Consider the following 20,743-nt stretch of genomic DNA (forward strand, 5'->3'; position numbering starts at 1 on the left):
TGCTACTGTAGTTATGTAATTAGGTTTCTTGTGGGTTCAAAATTGTCAGATGTAAATTGGCTTGTTGGAACATTGATCTATGTGGTTATAATTTGACGTGATTAGGACAGAGAATTCATCTATGTTCTTTGTGTTAAAGTATCAAAAACTGTGTTCAGCTAGTGGGACCACAGAGACTGCAATACAGACGGCCAACATGCAACCACAGCTAAAGGACTGGTGGATCCACCCGCTGAATGGACTGTGGTACCCCAAATGGAGGACATAAAGATGGTCATGAGATGAGTTCCAGTATCAGAATAGGAGTGGTAATGGTCCTTGCCTGAAAACATTACAAACTAGAAACAGGTCGGGGTTTGAAATGGGTACAAACCTCCCTAGACAAGGGAAGGAGACATGGTCCGAGCAGAGCATTGGTGGGAGGAGGCAAGACCGGGTAGACCTCTGTAATTGCCACAAAGAAGATCTAGAGCCATGGCTGTAGGCAGCAACCCCATAGGCCATGTGAGTGGAGTTGCAAGTCAAACCGGACTCCTAATTCCCAGGATTAACCATTCGGAGGGACCCAGATATACCATACCCACTCCCTGTGTATGGTGCCTATTAAAGTAAAAGAGGAAATACTTTCAGGCAAGGAAAATCAGTTGTTACTCCATTCCTTTTACCAGGAATCCTTTTGCTTGTTGTAGAGAAAGAAGGGGAGGGATTGTGAGAAATTGTGTTGCCTTTAATATTTGGCTTTTGCAAGGACCGTGGGGTTCGGTCGTTGGGCTGATTGGTTGGTGACGGTCTGTATTGTGTGGGGCATTGGGAGAGAAAGGTGAGGCACCAACAGGTCTAAAGACTGGCCAGGTTAGAAGTGCAGGTTTTGTCTCAGTCCTGATGGAGAGGGGTGGGAGCGTGCTGGGGAATGTACGTTTCAATATATTAATATAGAATACATAGAATACATAGAATAAACCAGGTTGGAAGAGACCTTCAAGATCATCGCGTCCAACCCATCAACCAATCCAACACCACCTAAACAACTAACCCATGGCACCAAGCACCCCATCAAGTCTCCTCCTGAAAACCTCCAATGATGGCGACTCCACCACCTTCCCAGGCAGCCCATTCCAATGGGCAATCACTCTTTCTGTATAAAACTTTGTCCTAACATCTAGCCTGAACCTCCCCTGGCGCAGCCTGAGACAGTGTCCTCTTGTCCTGGTACTGGCCGCCTGGGAGAAGATGCCAACATCCGTCTGTCTACAACCTCCCTTCAGGTAGTTGTAGAGAGCAATAAGGTCACCCCTGAGTCTCCTCTTCTCCAGGCTAAGCAACCCCAGCCTCTCCTCATAGGGCTTGTGTTCCAAACCCCTCACCAACTTGGTTGCTCTTCTCTGGACTGGTTCCAGCAAGTCAACATCCTTCCTAAACTGAGGGGCCCAGAACTGGACACAGTACTCGAGGTGCGGCCTAACCAGTGCAGTGTACAGGGGCAGAATGACCTCCCTGCTCCTGCTGGCCACACTTTCTGATGCAGGCCAGGATGCCATTGGCCCTCTTAGCTGCCTGGGCACACAGCAGGCTCATGTTCAGCCTACCATTGACCAGCACCCCCAAGTCCCTCTCTGCCTGGCTGATCTTCAGCCACTCTGACCCCAGCCTGTAGCTCTGCATGGGGTTGTTGTGGCCAATGTGCAGAACCCGGCACTTGGATGTGTTAAATCTCATGCCGTTGGACTCTGCCCATCTGTCCAGCCTATGTATGTTTGCCGTCTATATAAGTTCAACTCGTGTTGTTAAGGTGCACCTCTAGCAAACTCGCTCTGCGCCCAGCACTGTGTTGCCTTTATTTTATAATAAACTGGTTATAAATTTCAGCAGTGAGTTCGTTTCTCACACTTCTAAAATTAGAGCTCCACAGTTATTAGTTATGAATTAATGATTTGACATAGGAAACAAGCAATCTAAAAGTTCCTAATAAAATTTTAATGAAATAAAAACATTACTAGAAGAGATGTGTGCAACACATTCTGTTTCTCCCTTTAGGCTCAAAAGAAGTATGCATCAGGGCCCTCAACTCTGACGCATTTCAAAGGCCAGGAAGCTCGACAGAGAGTATTTCCAGGCTGTGCAACAACAATGTTCTGCTGGCTGCTCAAACTGATTCATTCTAGTATTCCCCCATTTATACCCTTCCTTTGTTGAGGTATGTATCTGCTATGTATGAATTGGTGAAAGTCAATGAAAGTGAAGGATGAGACACCACAGCAGTGAGCATTAATTCTGTGGTGAAGGAGTATGTGCCCAGAATTACAACCCAAATATTGCCAAAACTTGTCCCAACATGTTTTGCTCAGCTCCCCCCTTCCCCCTCCTTCTGGAGTGTGTGCTCAGCCCAGAGCTGAGGAAACAAAGAGCCAGGCATCAACAAGCCAGCATAAACAACCCACCTACTTTTCTGGGGGTAAATAAGACCATGTGCTCACCTTGTGGGATGCTCATGCTTCTTCCACCCATGGGCATAATCTTAGCCACATGCTTTGCCATTGGCTAAAGGTGCTTACCAAGTTTGACTACTGGCTACATCCAAGTTTCAAGCACATTATAAATATTCCCCAAACTGTAAAAGCTCGCTCTTTGCTCTTTTGCTATGGCTTCTCCTATTAAGCTCTATCCACATGCTTTGCTCCGTGCACATGTACTGCCTTTGTCTGCAGTATGGAAAGAAACCTGCTTCCTAGCAAGTGCCATTGTGCCTCAGTTCACCTGAGCCTCCAAAGAGTCCTTTGCAAGCTGCTCTGCAACTACAGCCAGCTCTGTGTCCTATTCACAGTCCCACCAGTAGGAAGAAGCTGCCACCGTATCTTACAGGGACTGAGCCCAGATGGTGAGCCTACCCAGTTCAGGAGAGAACTAGCCTGAACTCTTTGGCAGTTCTAACAGTGTCTGCCCCGTGAGACAGGGCCTTTGTGTGCCCTCTCACAAAGTAAGGCCCACAGCCAGCCACGGGAGAGAGAGCTCCACTGTCCTGTGAGTTAAGCTCTACGCCATTTAGAGCACTGCCTACTCTCTGCTGGGACTACCTGAGAGTACCCTGTACAGCTTCAGAAAAGAATGCCCCCTAACCATAGAAACAGGGCAACAGTTGCCAAGAGGAATTGTCCACTCACTCACTTTTGAGCCTAGCAGGGTAAAACTCTGCCACTCAGTGCCACCCTCCCCGCTGCTCTCCCCTCTCAGGGAGAAGAACTGCTCCCCCACCTCATTCTGCAGACTCTGCAGGACTGCTAACACCAGGAACCGCCTGGAGAGCCATTCCAGGTGAACCTGCCTGTTGGCAGAACCCTACACCGCAGCCCCAGCCATTTCCCTGTGAGCCATGGTAGCTAGCCTCAGTAACTTATCAACAAGGGAAACTATCTTTTCAGTGTTCATGTGTTTAAGACCAGTTTGGGTTCTGTTTAAAATCCCTGCACTTTAGCCTGCATGGTATTGTAACTTAAGGTTTATTAAGGCAGCACCCTGGCATGCCCGAAGCCATAATTCATGAGCAACAGTGATTCAAACCTCTGAAAAGTTCCTTGAATTGTATGTCCTGATACTTAGTCTCCTAGCTATTTAGCCAAGCGTCTTGTTGAGTCGCCACCTGGTGGACAAACGGGGGAACATCACCCTTGGTTCTTAATTGAATAGCTGTTTTGTATTTTTCTAACTTGGTTCAAAATTGTTATACTGTACCAGTTCATGGGATATATTCCATGACCATGCACTATATATATATATGTAGTTTAAAGATCATTAATAATTTTTTATAAATAATTAAAATAACTTTTCATAATTCATTAATAACCATATCCAAAGCAGACTATATAGCAACAGTAACAAAGAAAACATCTATTTGGTGCTGTTCTTGGCTTCTTGCTTCTTGACTGTCCTTACTGAGGTAACATTACCTACCATCTCCAATTCTCTTACCACTATAACATGCTACTTCTGATACTAAAAGACACAATTACTGTCCATCCTTTGCCTCATCCCCATGTCAAACAAAGTTTCTTGCTACAGAATACAACATTGTATTTGAGCATGCCCCATGTACAATTAATTTCTGGGTATTCATGGTCTGCAGACCAAAGGAAAAATAAGCATGGACATAATGATCCAGACTTTAGAAACATAGGCTCGTTCTATGTCGAACACTCTTGGTCCTGTCCTGTCATTTTGGACATAATTCACACCAGTGTCATCTGAGATCACAGTGACTATTTCAAGAAGGATGTCCTTCTATAAAGTTATTGTTAAACTCACTGTTATATTCCAGATCTTGTAAAATATATCCCTTAGCAAGGCAAGGTCATCTGGGTTTCCCTTTAACCTGAAAAACACCAGTATTCTATATAACAAAGACACCATATACTAATCACAAAATTGGTTACCACGCATCTGAAGTTTTGCTGTTGCTGTATAATTACAGTGCTAAAAGTTTTGAGTATCTGTTACTTTTCCTTTAAGTTTAAAGACTTTAACAGTGGGGACATTTTTAAATACAGTTTGTCTGCTAGTATTTGTAGTCATGAAGGTGCTAAAGGGGACTATTTGGTATTGAAACACAAATCTGCAACAACTATCTATATTCGAGGAGATAACAGCACAATGGTGGTGATAATTTCAAAGAAGATAACTAAATGCAAGCACTGGTAAATGAAATTGCATTCTAGGCTGTGGCTCAGTTTGTTCAGAATAGCAGGTCAGGCTTTAAAACTTTCCCAGGCAGCAGTGTTGCTCCCCTGAGAACTGCCTAGGCAACCAGCTTGCATGAGATAAAAGCTTTTATGTGGCTCTGAAAAGAGATCTCATCACCTGGCAAGTACCTGAAGTGCTGTAATGTTGTTGTAATATATAAAACTCAGAAAAATGCAGAACACTCAAATATCAGTTTTGACTTGCACTGCAAAACTGTTGTTTCTCCCAGACTGATAAAATCCAAGAATGAGAAAAACCCAAACAATCACTTTAAAACAACAATCAAACTCTTCCTCTAAATCTGTTAAATGCAAAAAGGTTTAATTTCACGATATGCACAATGTAATGCCATGTCCCTCCACTTATGTAACTCCCTCTACCAGAACATTTCAAATTACTTCTGTGCCTTCAAAGATGAGGCTGAGACATATCTCTGAAGTCTGTTTAGGTATTTGCATTTCAACTTCATTAATTGATACAGTGCAGCTTTATGCAGGCAGCTTTAAGTCTATTAAACAGACAGAATACTTCTGCAGTTTTAATACACCTGTTATGAATTTTAAATCTATTCTCATTATAAAGGGTCATCTACTGAGGTATCTGTTTTTAGCATCACAGTAGATTCATCTTTCTGGTCCAAACACACCTGCTCTGTAAAGACTTCTCCCAAATAAAGATGAGATGGGGAGGTAGAACAGGGGAAAGAGTTATTTTTAGCCGATGAAGAAATCACTAAATATGAAGAACCTGACTCCAAACTTCACCATGAGAGAGGCAAAAATGAGCTTGGTAGAGAAAATTACGACATTTGTACACTATGATTATGATCATAGTCTCAATAGGGAAAAAGAAAACAAAAAATCATATGCAGAGCACACAGATATAAAGACAAAATCTTTCATAAGGCTAAAAGATTATCAATGTAACTTCTCAAGCTACCTTTTTCAATTCAAGTAGATTATTCTTTCTACTGAACACTTCTTGACATTCCCATTTAAAGAAAAATCATGGCTATTGACATATCTTTTCCTTAATATCAGACTAACTTTTGGGAACACAGGACATAAAAGACACCTTTTATCTTATAAGTTCCTTCCTATAAATTACTGTTACAACTGAATTTTCCATTAAAATCATGCTCAGGTAAAGCTGCTCCTTACCACAAAGCTTCCAGAAATACATTCTGTGCCATACAAACACCATTCCAACAAAACAGCGGGTCACTCTTACCATTTTCTAGTAAGTGCATTCAGAATTATAAACATAGTGCCTTAATTTCAATTGATTTTAAGCACACTTCTGTAAGAAGCAAATAGTTCAGAAGAAGAAAGCTTCGATGAACTGTCCTGGTTTGAGACTGGACAGATCCTCTTTTGCCCTGAGAGGGGCAAAAGAATAACACACAAATGGACTGCAAAAGTGATGGAAAATTTAAATGGAAAGCAGTAACTGTTTTACAAAAGCTACAAAGCATAGTGACAAAAGAATCCCGAAGTGTACCAAATCCCCTATAGCACACCCAAAAGCCTCCCAACACTTCCCTTCTCCCCACCTGAGGGTATACCCAAAACCCCCAGGGCTCTTTCTTCCCCCACCCTACACTGCTAGGCTAGTCACAGGCTGGCCAGGTCTGAGACTGCCTCCCAACCCACCTCCTCCTGGCATGAGGCGTAGCCAGGCCTAAGAGGCCTTGAGATACTCCCCCACCATTACCCAACAGGGAGCATCTCCCATGGGAGCAGAGAGAGAAGAAAGAGCAAGAGAAAGACTTTGCAGATGGATTTATAGGACGCAGGACTTATGAGTATGGAATACGCTGTTTCCTGTGTCCACCTTATTGGGTTGGACACGCAGGACACCGGAGGTGTAACTTACGTGTCAGTCCAGGAAGCATCCAGCCTAAACTGCCACTGGAACACAGCACACACATCACTCTTCAGGGAAAGCACAAAAGTGACCAAGAGAACCTCATATTTCAAACTTGTGCTAGTTTTAGGCTCTACCTTCAAAATTTCCACAGATCTTGAACAGACAGTAGCAATATGTAAACAAAGCACTATTGGTTGTAAAAAAGAAAATAATGACAAATTCTAAACAATCTATTGGAGAGATGATGGACTTAAACCAGTTGTACAAAACAATCTTTCTCTCTCTTTTTGGCTTCTTCCCTCTGGGAGATACTAACTCACTTCTTGACCTTGGCTGCATTGTTTTGGCTAAGTGTAACCTCTCTCTGCCCTTTCTCTTGCCCCTTTGTGTCCAAGGGGGTAAGAAGGGGGGCAGGGAGGGAGAAGCTATAGCTCCCCTGTTTTTTTGCCCAGGAGGGTTCTTGTGCTGTTTATCAGTTGTAAATACCTATAAATATTGTGAATATTGTGTATTATGTACATATTCATTGCATTTCATTGCAGATTGTAGTTTTGCTTGTAAATAGAGCTTCATTTGCTTCCAACTGGGCTGGTCTGGCAAACTTAAGGGAAATTTTCAACCCACCACAAAACTCCATCTCTATGGAGTAAAAGAATACACCAGGAAAATATAGCAATATAGAAGCAAACAAACAATTCACCTATTACAGCAAACACAATGGCATTTTAATACTAGACTGATAAATTAGAGTGAGTTAGATAATTCTGAAGTTGCAGTGACATGTGCCAGCATATAGTCCGATGGATAAATCTAAACACCTATACTGTGTGTGAAACTGTGAACAAGCCAGCATGGGCTATCGAAGCTGAAATGAAGAGGACAGTCGTCGCAACCCAAGGCTGTAGTATAGGTAGGACCTCAAGCAGCTGTCACCACTATCCACCTGTGAATTCCTACTCCACAGGATAATCTCCTCAGCTCTCCAAAGTCTTTGGTATACTTGGTATAACTGAGAACTACAGACATTGGTTTCTCAGGCCTGGAAGTCAGCTATCCCTGCTACAGCTCAAGTAGTGCTCTTTCCAAACTTCCCCTTCCCCTTCATGTAAACCTCAAAAGATCCTTGAGCCCTAGCAAAGTGTCTTGAAGTTTTGAGTTAAGTTTTGAGTTAAGTTTTGAGGCATACCATCTTACAGGATGGCCAAGAGATCAGGCCCAGCCAGCATGGATTTAGGAAGGGCAGATCCTGCCTCACCAACCTGATCTCCTTCTATGATCAGGTGACCCGCCTGGTGGATGTGGAGAGGCCTGTGGATGTAGTCTACCTGGACCTCAGCAAGACCTTTGACACTGTCCCCCACAGCAAGCTCCTGGCCAAGCTGTCAGCCCATGGCTTGGATGGGAGCACACTGCATTGGGTTAGGAAGTGGCTGGAGGGCCGAGCCCAGAGAGTGGTGGTGAATGGTGCCACATCCAGCGGGCAGCCAGTCACTAGTGGTGTGCCCCAGGGATCAGTACTGGGCCCCATCCTCTTTAACATCTTTATTGGTGATCTGGATGAGGGCATTGAGTCCATCATCAGTAAATTTGCTGACGACACCAAGCTGGGGGCAGGAGTTGATCTGCTGGAGGGTAGAGAGGCTCTGCAGAGGGACCTCGACAGGCTGGGCAGATGGGCAGAGTCCAACAGCATGAGATTGAACACATCCAAGTGCCGGGTTCTGCACATTGGCCACAACAACCCCATGCAGAGCTACAGGCTGGGGTCAGAGTGGCTGGAGAGCAGCCAGGCAGAAAGGGACCTGGGGGTACTGGTCGATGGTAGGCTGAACATGAGCCTGCAGTGTGCCCAGGCAGCCAAGAGGGCCAATGGCATCCTGGCCTGCATCAAGAACAGTGTGGCCAGCAGAAGCAGAGAGGTCATTCTGCCCCTGTACACTGCACTGGTTAGGCCACACCTCGAGTACTGTGTCCAGTTCTGGGCCCCTCAGTTTAGGAAGGATGTTGACTTGCTGGAACGTGTCCAGAGAAGGGCAACAAAGTTGGTGAGGGTCTTGGAACACAAGCCCTGTGAGGAGAGGCTGAGGGAGCTGGGGTTGCTTAGCCTGGAGAGAAGGAGACTCAGGGGTGACCTTATTGCCCTCTACAACTACCTGAAGGGAAGTTGTAGTCAGGCGGAGGTTGGTCTCTTCTCCCAGGCAGCCAGTACCAGAACAAGAGGACACAGTCTCAAGCTGCGCCAGGAGAGGTTTAGGCTGGATGTTAGGAAGAAGTTCTATACAGAGAGAGTGATTACCCATTGGAATGGGCTGCTCGGGGAGGTGGTGGAGTAACCATCATTGGAGGTGCTCAGGAGACTTGATGGGTTGCTTGGTGCCATGGGTTAGTTGTTTAGGTGGGTTGGATTGGTTGATGGGTTGGACACGATGATCTTGAAGGTCTCTTCCAACCTGGTTTATTATTATTATTATTATTGTTGTTGTTGTTGTTGTTATTGTTATTATTGTTATTATTATTATTATTTCCTTCTGATGGGATTTCCTTCATATATATGAGGCTATTAAATACAGATGTGATTAAAGTAGTACAAAAAGCTAAAGATAAAGCATGGATGAATGTGCTGCCAGCAGTACCTACATAAAAGCAGATAATGTAGTTTTAATTGCAAGAATGAAATACAAGATCCACCTTATCCCAAATCTGCTAAATGGGAATTTACTTTTAGCACTTTTTAATGTATTCAACAGTATGCACGAAGTCGCTTTAATCTTGGATTAAATTATATTAACATCCCTAAAGAGAAGCATTTTCTACTAACCCTTGCCAAGTCCTCTAGGACATCCTCCTACAACATTCTCTAATAGTAACATTTATAGTTATGCTTGCCAGTGGCTTCATGTCTGTACAAGAGCTAGAAAGACAGATCAGCAGAGACTGGGAAATACTGTACTCCTGCTAGTACAAGAGTCTGATAGCACAGTGAAGGGAGTACAGTACAAATCAGTGCAGTGAAGGAAAGTTAAAAGTGCTCCAGGCTCCGCCAAGTAGTTACAGTGTAGATGAAGCAGCAAAGGATAAATGTGTTAAATGCCTTTCAAATAAAATTTAAGCAATGCTTCTCATTTGGCTTGGATCAAAGATGAGCATTAATTTGCTGCTCCAGTTTTCAAGAAAATACTACCCCTTAGCTTAAAAGTTTAAACTGTTGTTTCAGAGATACTTAGTAGCAGAACAGGGCAGTGACTTCAACATTCAGAAGAAATGTTTTCTTGTCCTAAATTAGATTTTCCCACATATGACTTTTGTAAAAGCAAGAATATTTGATACACACAATGGAGATGACAGCCAATTCAGTATCACTCAACAGTCTTGAGCCTCCATACACACTGGCCATTCCAAGCAATAATAATTTGCCTTTTTTTTTTTTTATATATGAGGTCAGCCTGGTAAACAGGGATTTGAACAGGGCATGTAACTGTAATTTACTGGGCAAAGATAATGTTTGTGTAGGGCTTTCATACTTACACGACACGTTCATACATGGCATAAAATTGTCTATCTGCAGACGGACCTCGACCAACTGGACAGATGGGCAGAGTCCAATGGGATGGCATTTAACAAGTCCAAGTGCCGGGTGCTGCACTTTGGCCACGGCAACCCCATGCAGAGCTACAGGCTGGGGTCAGAGTGGCTGGAGAGCTGCCAAACAGAGAGGGACCTGGGGGTGATGATTGACAGCCACCTAAACATGAGCCAGCAGTGTGCCCAGGTGGCCAAGAAGGCCAATGGCATCCTGGCCTGTATTAGGAATAGTGTGGGCAGCAGGAGCAGGGAGGTCATTGTGCCCCTGTACTCTGCATTGGTTAGGCCACACCTTGAGTGCTGTGTCCAGTTCTGGGCCCCTCAGTTTAAGAAGGACATTGAAACACTTGAACGTGTCCAGAGAAGGGCAACAAGGCTGGGGAGAGGCCTTGAGCACAAGCCCTATGAGGAGAGGCTGAGGGAGCTGGGATTGTTTAGCCTGGAGAAGAGAACGATCAGGGGTGACCTCATTGCCCTCTACAACTACCTGAAGGGTGGTTGTAGACAGGAAGGGGTTGGTTTCTTCTCCCAGGCAACCAGCACCAGAACAAGGGGACACAGTCTCAAGCTGCGCCAGGAGAGGTTTAGACTCTAAGTGAGGAGAAAGTTCTTCACTGAGCGAGTCATTCGTCATTGGAATGGGCTGCCCAGGGAGGTGGTGGAGTCACCATCCCTGGAGGTGTTCAAGGGGAGATTGGACGTGGCACTTGGTGCCATGGTCTAGTCGTGAGGTCTGTCGAGACAGGTTGGACTTGATGATCCTTGGGGTCTCTTCCAACCTTAGTTATACTGTGATACTGTGAAATAAGTAAAAGCAGATCATTAGTTTTCAGGTGAGATTGAAAAAAACCCAAACCTTCACTTTCAACCACTGAATCCTTTGAAAACAACAACAACAAAAGGATTCCTACAAATATAAATTCCTCTGATAGGGATTTATATGAATCTTTTCTTTGGAAATCTCTGTATGTTTAGGTGTCTGGCCTCAAGGAGTTTTGGTTGATAGGCATTTTTCATAAGCCAGGGAATTTTATCAGAGTAGCAAATGTTCTGTTAAAGGATGTGAGATTCGATATAAATTCTTAAGATAGAATTTTTGTCTTGGAAAATTGTGAAAGGAAGGTGACTACACTAAAACCATCTAATGGTTTATTTCATCGTCTGAAGCAAATCCCACAGTTCCAACAACACAGAAGAAGGTTTGGAACTAGTACTCAGGCAGATGCATTTTTTTGTAAGAGGAGTCTATGAAATCCAATAGCAACAGCTAGAAGTAAAATGGAGACAGCTGCTATTGCAAGTTGCCCAAGAAAACAGCACTAATTTTTACCATGAAAAGAAAAAAAGAGTTTGGGGAATATCTTAAAGAAGTGAACTCCTAACATGTTAGAAAAAAGTTACAGAACAAAACCTCAAATCCCAAAGAGATTATCAATCACCTGAGTGATCTTTCAGCTTCATATCAAACAGAAAAGATTAATCCTATCAATGCCTGTTGTTATGCTTAAAGAATTAACTTTTCACTCAGGTCTCCAATCCTCCACCTAGATTTCCATGACCTTACTTAACCTAATGTGACACTTTAGTTTTCTTTTGGTTTTCCCCAAACCTATGGAGAATTCTTCATTGTATTTTGTTTTAAGATGAGGTCTTTTGGTTACCAGTAATAAAAATGAACTAAGACTTTATACACTGAGCACAGTGCAGTGTATTAAATACCTTTAACAGTGCCAAAATAGGTGAGAATTGGTCATGTACTTTTCCATGTACTTTTGCGTAGAAGTAAAAGAAAGGGGTTTTTAACTGGATCATTTCACTGATGTGATTTGCAAAGCAATCTTACACTTGCACACATCTAACTGAAAGCAGTAAGGGGCACAGAAGTGTACAACCTGGGGAGAGACCTTATAATTCTCTTTATCTGAAGTAGCTATGTAGATATTTATGACCCAAATCTTTTTCAGTCTGTTAAGAATGCCAGGGAAACAGAAATGAAAGTAGCTATTACTTCAGTAGCTATGCTCTGTTGTAACCATATCCAAACCTACAGAATTCAAACCAATTTTTAATTCTTTTAAGAACAAGTCTCCAAATCTCAGCAATTCCTAGCACATTCTCACGTATTTTGAGATTTTAAATTGCAACAGCATTATCTTTATGCCTCCCAGCAGCACACTGTTTCAAAAGAGGACTTACTGTGCATGACAGGTGTGGTGGTTTAGGCTGGCCTGGATGCCACTGCACAGACCACACCTGGGAGGTCCCAAAAGGGTCCAGCCCACTGGGTGGTCACAGGAAACCAGGTATTTCACCCATAATTCTCTGGTCCTCTATAAAACATCCACGCAGGGTCCTTACTTCCTCTTTTGTCCCCCCACCGCTGCCTAGGTAAAATGGCATGAGTTGCCTCCCTTGGGCCTGCCCAGGCCCAAGGCTGAGTTGGGGGGTGGAAGAAAGAGCCCTGGGGGGGTGTTGGGTGTACCCCCAGGTGGGGATGGGACGTTCTTGGGTATGTTCTGGGATCTCTGTCTTTGTCACGGTCCTGTGGTTCTCTGTAAAACTTTCATTGTTGTTGTTTTTTGTTTTCCCATTTAAACTTTCCACCTTTTTTGTTTTTTGGAAGCCGCTTGTCTGAGTCGTTATTTTGCCCATGGTGGGAGAAATCGGTCTCTCAAACCACGACAACAGGAAATCAGGAATATGTATTATAATGAAAGTAATGCACTTATTTGCCCCACCACTGGTTCAATAAAAGGTTGAATAAAATTATTGCTGTACCTCTTCTGTTATCAATGCAGGAAGAATACTTAACTGAAATTCACAAAGCAATTAATCACAGTTCAATAAAGCTGATGTGCATTTCTGTCTGTCATGTTTATATTTTTGAAATAAGTTCTAGTGGGAAGTCACATAAAAGGTCCCATTTTGCTAAAATCAGTGATGTTCTCACAGCAATAAATGATAAGAAATAGGAACATCATGTCAATACATCTATTTTAATTAATAAGAACAAGGCTTCTAAATCACACAAGATGAGTCACTAAGTCACTGGCACCTTTCATTAGTACCCTATTGCTGGTTCCCAGACACTCTCCTTATGATCTTCATGTGTCTTTCAATATGCAAATTATTATAGGACAGAAGAAATACTGTGGCCACTGAATAGTCATTGAGAATGCTGAGAAAGGATTCAGTGAAGAACTGGCCTCTTTCAAGTCACAGGGCTTTGGTTATATGGGAGCCTGCTGCTGAAGAGAGGTGCTGTGATCTTTGTTTATATGTGTGAAGAAAACAAAGAATCTGACTCACTTGCAGTGGTGAAACTCAGAACTCTTCTGAAAGTAGCAGAAAAGAAGCTGGATTAAAATGGCTCTTCACCTCTCTCTCTCTGCTCTTCACACATGTTAACTCTCAGCTAACACATCATGCAACTATCTTGTTAAAAAAATACACCATAGAATTAGAATGAAGCTTTCTCAATATGCTAAAAAATATTAATTCTTATAGAAAATTCAACTGCTGAATGCAGTGAAACAGATGTGCTGATCAGTACCAGAGAGAAGCCTGTAACCTCTTCATTTTCATCATTATCATTTTCCAGCAAGATACAGAAATCTTATCGTCTAACACTGAACCTATCTATATATAGTTCATGACATGACAGATCTGTTCTCCTGGAACAGAGATCCATAGAATTAAATATCCAAGAAAAAATAAAACTTCTATGTGACTAGTCAATGTCTGATGTAAAAAATTTAATTGGAACATCTGTTTTTGGGAAGACAGAGCTACCATGGAAAATTGCCAGATAGCATCTATCCAGACAACTCTGAAACTGTCTTTGTTAACCAAAAAAGTAGGTAAGGTATACCAAGTGCCAACATGAGCAAAAGCAAACAGAATAGGAAGAATAGTTCCTGAGGGCTGCAAAAGAGCTATTTGCCACTGACCCTAATATTCATAATGCACAAACTGGTGAAATTAACCACAGAAGGACAATTAAGGAACATATACATGTATATGACATATGAGGAGAACTCTGCTATATATTGAAAGCCTCCTGGAATTCTTTGCAGGAATCAGTAGATCCACTGGCAAAAGAAATCAAGCTGATACCATATGGTTTCCAAAAGGCAGTAATGAACAGTGTCCCATACCAAGACTACTGAAGAAATACAGGGGATATCCTCACATGCTCCCACATTGGTGGGAGAAACCAACAACTAGGAGACTCCCAGAGGGATGTGTGTGAACGCCTGTAACATTTATGTCACTGGATCAGAAATGTTGCACTAAAAGGAAAGAGGGGGCTGAAAAATTAACTAAAAAATGTGCCTGGTTACTTAAAATAAAGAAACTAGAAGATTAATTTCAGAAAGGATGGGCAGCATTATGCACACACACAAAAAACCCTACCACCACCAACAACAAAAAAGCCTGACAAAAAACCCATAACCAAATGAAAAATACATCTCTCCTAGGGCTATGAAATCCAAATAGCACCAGCTTTGACTAACCACCCTTCCTTCCCTTTTCTTAACTTTAAGTAAAGGAGTGGCCTATTCTTGAAAGACTGCATTAATCAAAATATTTTTAATTGCACCTAGGTTTAATTTATTAAATATCTTAGAGTTTATGAGTTAAAATTATCCTATGGAAATCTACAGCCACTGCATGGGAAAATACTGAAATTAATTTTTTAATTAAAACAAAAATAAATAAAAGGCTGTTTCTATGAGTCTGAGAAAAGTGCAGCCTGACTGCTCTACTCTATTAGATGTATTTATGCTGTTAAAAACATTGTTTTACTTAAACAAATATAAACCCATTAAATAGGTTTCATGAAGGAAAGAAGACTCATTAATACAGTCTCAGGCTGCACCAGGGGAGGTTCAAACTGGATGTTAGGAAGAAATTCTACACAGAGAGGGTGATTGCCCATTGGAATGGGCTGCCCAGGGAGGAGGTGGAGTCACCATCATTGGAGGTGTTTAGGAGGAGACTTGATGGGGTGCTTGGTTGCATGGTTTAGTTAATTAGGTGGTGTTGGATGATAGGTTGGACATGATGATCTTGAAGGTCTCTTCCAATCTGGTCTATTCTAGTCCAGTTTAGTCTATTCCATCCTATTCTGCTCTATTTGATAGGCTTCTGGGAGAGAAGAGGTGTTCCAAACCTTAACTCCTCTGAACTCCTCATTTTATTTTTTTTATTTCCCCCCCTACCAGGGATTCGGTGTCTCACAACCTCATTAATATAAAGGTAGTATCCATATACTTAAGCAAAGCTCCAAGTTTTCCAAGAGCTATCCTCAACTAAGTGAAAATACGAGGGAACTGTGCAAGCTAGTCGACTACTGTGCATGTCATTCGCCGGCAGTCCTGAAGAGGGTACAATTGCACAAAGCACTGCTGCTTCCCTCCTGAAACACCGTGCTTCAGGGACACGGTGAACTTTGAAGTCGAAAGACTAATGATCTATTCCCCTTTATCATATTGCTCAAAGTTTAGAACAGGAAAAAAAGGCATGCAGAGTTCTGAATCTCACCTCCTTAGTGTTATGAAGAAGTTACTTAAATACATTTCTTTGCAATTCATTCCTATGTTAACAACTTACAGACAGAATAACTTAATTACAGTTGCAGTCAGGTCAGTATCTATCAAGAATTTTGCCATTGCACTACACATAGAAATTTCACAGCAAAACTGTGATCCCTAAATGAAAGGTTTTATTCCACTAATCAACCAGAGCAGCACTTACAATGTGACCCATTCCCACTAACCAGACCTACATTTCAAGCGAAATGCAGTTTAAATTACCAGCACACACGAAAGCTATGATTAATGAAGGCTAACAGGAGAAGAAAATCCACTAAAATGAAATCATACTTTCAAATACAGCATATTAGACAGTGTATTGTTAGAGCAAGGAGCAAACCACCCTAAGTTAACATATGCTATCTGAAAACAGGTAAAGGTTATTTCTTCCCTGTATCTTTACCAAACAATATTTAAATTACCTGAATTCACTTTTATGCATTTCAGCTATTTTCTTCTCGAGCTTTTGTGATTGCTTGGGAAAAATCTGAAAGTCATTGATGTAATTCTCTGGGTGTTCATCAGGATCATAATCACCAAGCTCAGCTGAACAGATCCAAAATAAAAGAATAAAACAGAAAAAAAATAATTTGAACATTAGTTAATTCAGAAAAATGTCAGTAAATAGAGTGTAAGTCAAGATATTTCCATGACTGCTAAGAATCCAGGATCACTCAAGAACTGATGCTTTGGTGAATTGATAGTTAACTGAACAATAAAATCCTTATAATTGCCACTTCAATCAATGAGTTACAAAGGACGTTCACAGTTTATTAACTGCAGCAGTAATTAGTGATTGCTAAACTAATTTTTCTGGCTTCTGTAAAGCAGAGGCACAGTTCATACTCCCTCTCTCAGTACCTACCATTCTGTTACCAGAAAGATGCAAAACAATGAATTCCAGATTCTTATTTTTAACACCAGTTTATCCTCACTGATACGGACTTACTCAGTTCTGTTCTAGCAGAGAAATATAGGCTGCAACATTATTTAATGTGCCCCACAATGTTTGATTCCTCTTCTAAAAGATGTGTCGCTATGGTACCCAAGCGATGCATTTGGTATTTAAATTTTCTAAATAAACCACTTTTAATAAGGCCTAGACTCAATCTTTGTTTGGAGAAGCTGCCTTATAATCCATTAAGAGCTTCATTCATGTGAAGGCAGAAGGGAACTTCCATAGCTATGATGTCCCAAATCAGACTTCTAGCTAATTTTCTGTGTGCAATCCAAGGCATACACCTGAATTTGGCCCTAAGAAAAAAATTGGGGGAGGGGGCAGGGGGGAAACACATACCTCCCCCCCCAAAAAAAACCTGCAAAAATCCCAAACAAATTACCCATCAAAACAAACCAAATCACACACATACAAAATTCAAACCACAGAAAAAAAAAGCAAACCATCAACAAACTAAGCAAAATAATAACAAAGGGGGAAAAAATACATCAACCCACCAAAAATCTTAATTATGTATACAATTTTTTCCAGAGACTCCACTGTCACATAGGTCTTCTTTACTGTAAGAAAAGTCACTGGATGACACATTCCCCTGCTTAGTTCAAAAGGAATAGGCTACAGGACTCAGAGTGGAATTTTGCTTTGTTTGTAACTGAAATCTAACACTGGTGCCATTCTTTTCCACTTAAAAAAAAATGGGCTTAATTTTTTAGAATTTTTTATGTTCCATTTTGCCTTTAGTTGGCTACATAGTTGAACTACTTAACACTTTACAGTCCGTGCCAATGTGGGGAAACAGTACAACTTTAAAAAAATATATATACATTACAGCTAGCTATATTCCCACAACACTTTTGAAGTTTCCTTTATACTGAACATACCTGTTGAGTTAAGTTATTTTAAAAACCCTGCTACTTGAACTTACCTTGGACAATGCAGGCACCCAGGTAGGCAGCATCAGAAAAAGAACACAGCAAACGGCCATGGAAAATATCCCTTTTTATTTGTAGGTATAGGAGGTATCTGAAATACAATTAAAACAAACAAAAGCAAAAGAAAATGAAACAAAGCCAACCCCAACAACAACAAAAGGAAAATAAATAAAAAAAACAACTCTGTGTTGTCTTTTTGCAACACATTTAACTTCACAGTGTTAAACATTCAGTCATGTTTACATGTCAGTATTCTGGATGTCAGCCATAAAAAACAAGTTTGTGATGCATTATTAAGGTACTACACCAGTACTTAGGCTCAAAGACAACAGCAGCATCTACAGAAACCCCTCAAAATGGGGGCAAAACCTCATCTCCATGCATGCCACTAGAATTCTGTATAGATGAATACAGGAGTTTAGGTGGGAGTGTGCATATTGGTGGCATTTGCACTTCTAAGCAAACAGTTTGTTGTTGACCAGCATTAAAGATCCTCAATGCCGTTACGGAATTTCTGCATCCATAATAGTTTCAGTTATCTGAGCTAATCTGAAGAAATACATGGCTGTCCCCAGAAAGAAATCAAACAGAAATAAATATAAGTTTTATGCCAGGGTTTTTTGTTTGTTTAAGCCTGATTGCAATAGTAAACCAACAATTTTTTTACAAAAAATTATCAACCAAAGTTAGCTTCATTACAATAAAAATAATATATACCATTTCAGTCTAGATCGCCAATATTTGCATTTTTGTCAATTACGTGAAGCTAATTAAAATGTATTATAATCCATTCCCTTCAGCTATGTCATTGGCTCTGCAAGTTGTTCAGAATAGAAAAGATTAATCTCAGAATCACAAAATGGGAGCGGTAGGCAGGGACCTCTAAGGATTACCTGGCTCAATACCCCTGATAAAGCAGTACTGCACAGGAACATATCTAGGTGAGGTTTGAACATCTCTAGTGAAGTACTCTCCACCATCTCCCTTGCAGCCTGTTCCAGTGCTCTATCACCCTCAAAGGAAAGAAGTTTTTCCTTAAGTGAAACCTGCTGTGTTCCAGTTTGTACCAGTTGTCCTACCATTAGCCACCACTGAAAAGAGGCCAGCCACATCCTCTTGACCATCACACTTTAGATATTTATAAGCATTGATAAGATCCTCTCTTAGTCTTCTCTTTTCCAGGCTGAACCGCCCCAGGTCTCTCAGCCTCTCCTGTTGGACTCTCTCCAGTAATTCCTCATCCCTCTTGAACTGGGGATCCCAGAACTGGACATAATATTCCAAGTGCAGCCTCACCAGGGCAGAGTAGAATGGAGGAGAACCTCGCTCAGCCTGTTGGTCACGCTCTTCTTAATGTGCCCCAGACTGCCTCAGCCACAAGGGCACATTGCTGGCTCACAGCAAATTTGTTGTCCACCAGGACCCCCTGGCTGTTTCCCATGAAGCTACATTCCAGCAGTTCAACCCCTAACCTGTACTGGTGCATGGTCTTAGTCCTCCCCAGGTGCATGACTCCACACTTGCCTTTATGCTCATTGCAGCACAACCTTCTGGTGTGTTGGCCACTCTTCCCAGTGCATGATATCAGAAATTTTTAAAAATTTTCAAATGCAGACTATTTTTATTCATTTTTTTTCCATAATTTCTGCCTGACAGAGTTTTCATTGCCTTGTCTCAGTAATGGTGAGGTATGTTAACAGAAAATAATCAGGGAGAGGAGGGGGAAAAATAACACACAAAAAACCCCATCTGGGGTGGGATAGAGTTTAGATAAAGAGTTTCATTGGAAATGATAGAATACACAATTACCTTAGCCAATTTGCAGAAAAGCAGAGCAAAACTGCAGAAGCAGCAACAGAATCCACCAACCTCCCCTCCGCCTCCTGATCTGTTCTGCCCAGCAGAAAAGACCAGCACCCCAAAACACAGAAGTAGAAATCAGAGCAGGAAGCCTTTCATGGTACAATCTGAGCTTCAAGCCCCATGATACTTTGCTCCAGCCAGCACTTTCATTTTGAAGACAGCATGACAGCATAATGGTATTATCAGCAGATTCAACCCAACCCTTGACAGACATAATTAAAAGAATATTTGTGCCTCAGAGCTTATTTCATCCTAAAAACCATCCTGGGATGACAGAGCTGAGCATACGCTACCATGTAGAATCATAGAATTATTTAGGTTGGAAGAGACCTTTAAGATCATCAAGTCCAACTGTTAAACTACCACTACCAAGTCATCACTAAACTATTTTTTAAATCCTTCCACCACTGTCCTGGGTAGCCTGTTCCAGGCTTGACAACTCATTTGGGGAAGAAAATGTACCTAATATCCAATCTAAACCTCCCCTGGCACAACTTGAGGCTGTCTACTCACTTGTTCCCTGGGAGACAAGACCAACCTGCAGCTTATTCCAGCCTCCTTTGAGGGAGTTCTCCCCTCAGGCTCAGTTTCTCCAGACTGAACAACCCCAGTTCCCCCAGCCGCTCCTCACAAGACTTGTGCTCTTCCCCAGCTTCATTACCCTACTCTGGATTTGCTCCCAGTCATAGCGACACAGTGAAAATAAGTGATAGTTCTTGTTTTCACAAGAGATTTCCTACTATGTAAGTTTGCTAACATGCATGTATTTATTCTTGCTAGGCCACTCATAGGCTGGCTTCTTTCATAAACATGGGTGGTAAATGCTACTCATCTGTCATTGCTTTAAAATATAACATCCCTAGTACTTGGTGTCTTAGAAAGAAACGGTTTTCCTCCCTTACATAAAAAAGGGGATTTGTTGTTGCAGTGGTTTATTGTCTGTTTAGGGGGTGGGGTCCCTTAAATTGTTCATGTACCTTTCTATTACACTGGTAAATTTTAAAATAAAAACAATGAAGTTTCTTTTTTCTGTCACTAAGTTTCTGTGCTACTGAGTCTCTGAATGCATTTTACTATTGGAATCCTTAATCTAATGGTTCACAACTGCCCTTTCAAGGAATCATTTCACTTCAATAAAACCAAACCAAACTGAAAAAACTAACAAAACCCTCACAAACAAAACCAAAACATTTCCAATACAAGGCAGTAGT

At 41.7% G+C, this 20,743-nt stretch overlaps 1 protein-coding gene across 1 annotated transcript in view; it reads right to left on the reverse strand.

Moving 5' to 3' along the window:
* FRMD3 (FERM domain containing 3) overlaps window positions 1-20,743 on the reverse strand; it is a 186,402-nt gene that overhangs the window by 47,923 nt on the left and 117,736 nt on the right. The window contains exons 5-6 of the mRNA XM_054178042.1: window positions 17,663-17,760; window positions 16,202-16,325 (exon numbers count right to left, since the gene is read on the reverse strand). Of these exons, the coding sequence (XP_054034017.1) occupies window positions 16,202-16,325; window positions 17,663-17,760 (222 nt within the window). The remainder of the gene's footprint in view (window positions 1-16,201; window positions 16,326-17,662; window positions 17,761-20,743) is intronic.

The sequence above is a fragment of the Dryobates pubescens genome, chromosome Z, assembly GCF_014839835.1.
Source record: "Dryobates pubescens isolate bDryPub1 chromosome Z, bDryPub1.pri, whole genome shotgun sequence".
Lineage (NCBI taxonomy): Eukaryota > Metazoa > Chordata > Aves > Piciformes > Picidae > Dryobates > Dryobates pubescens.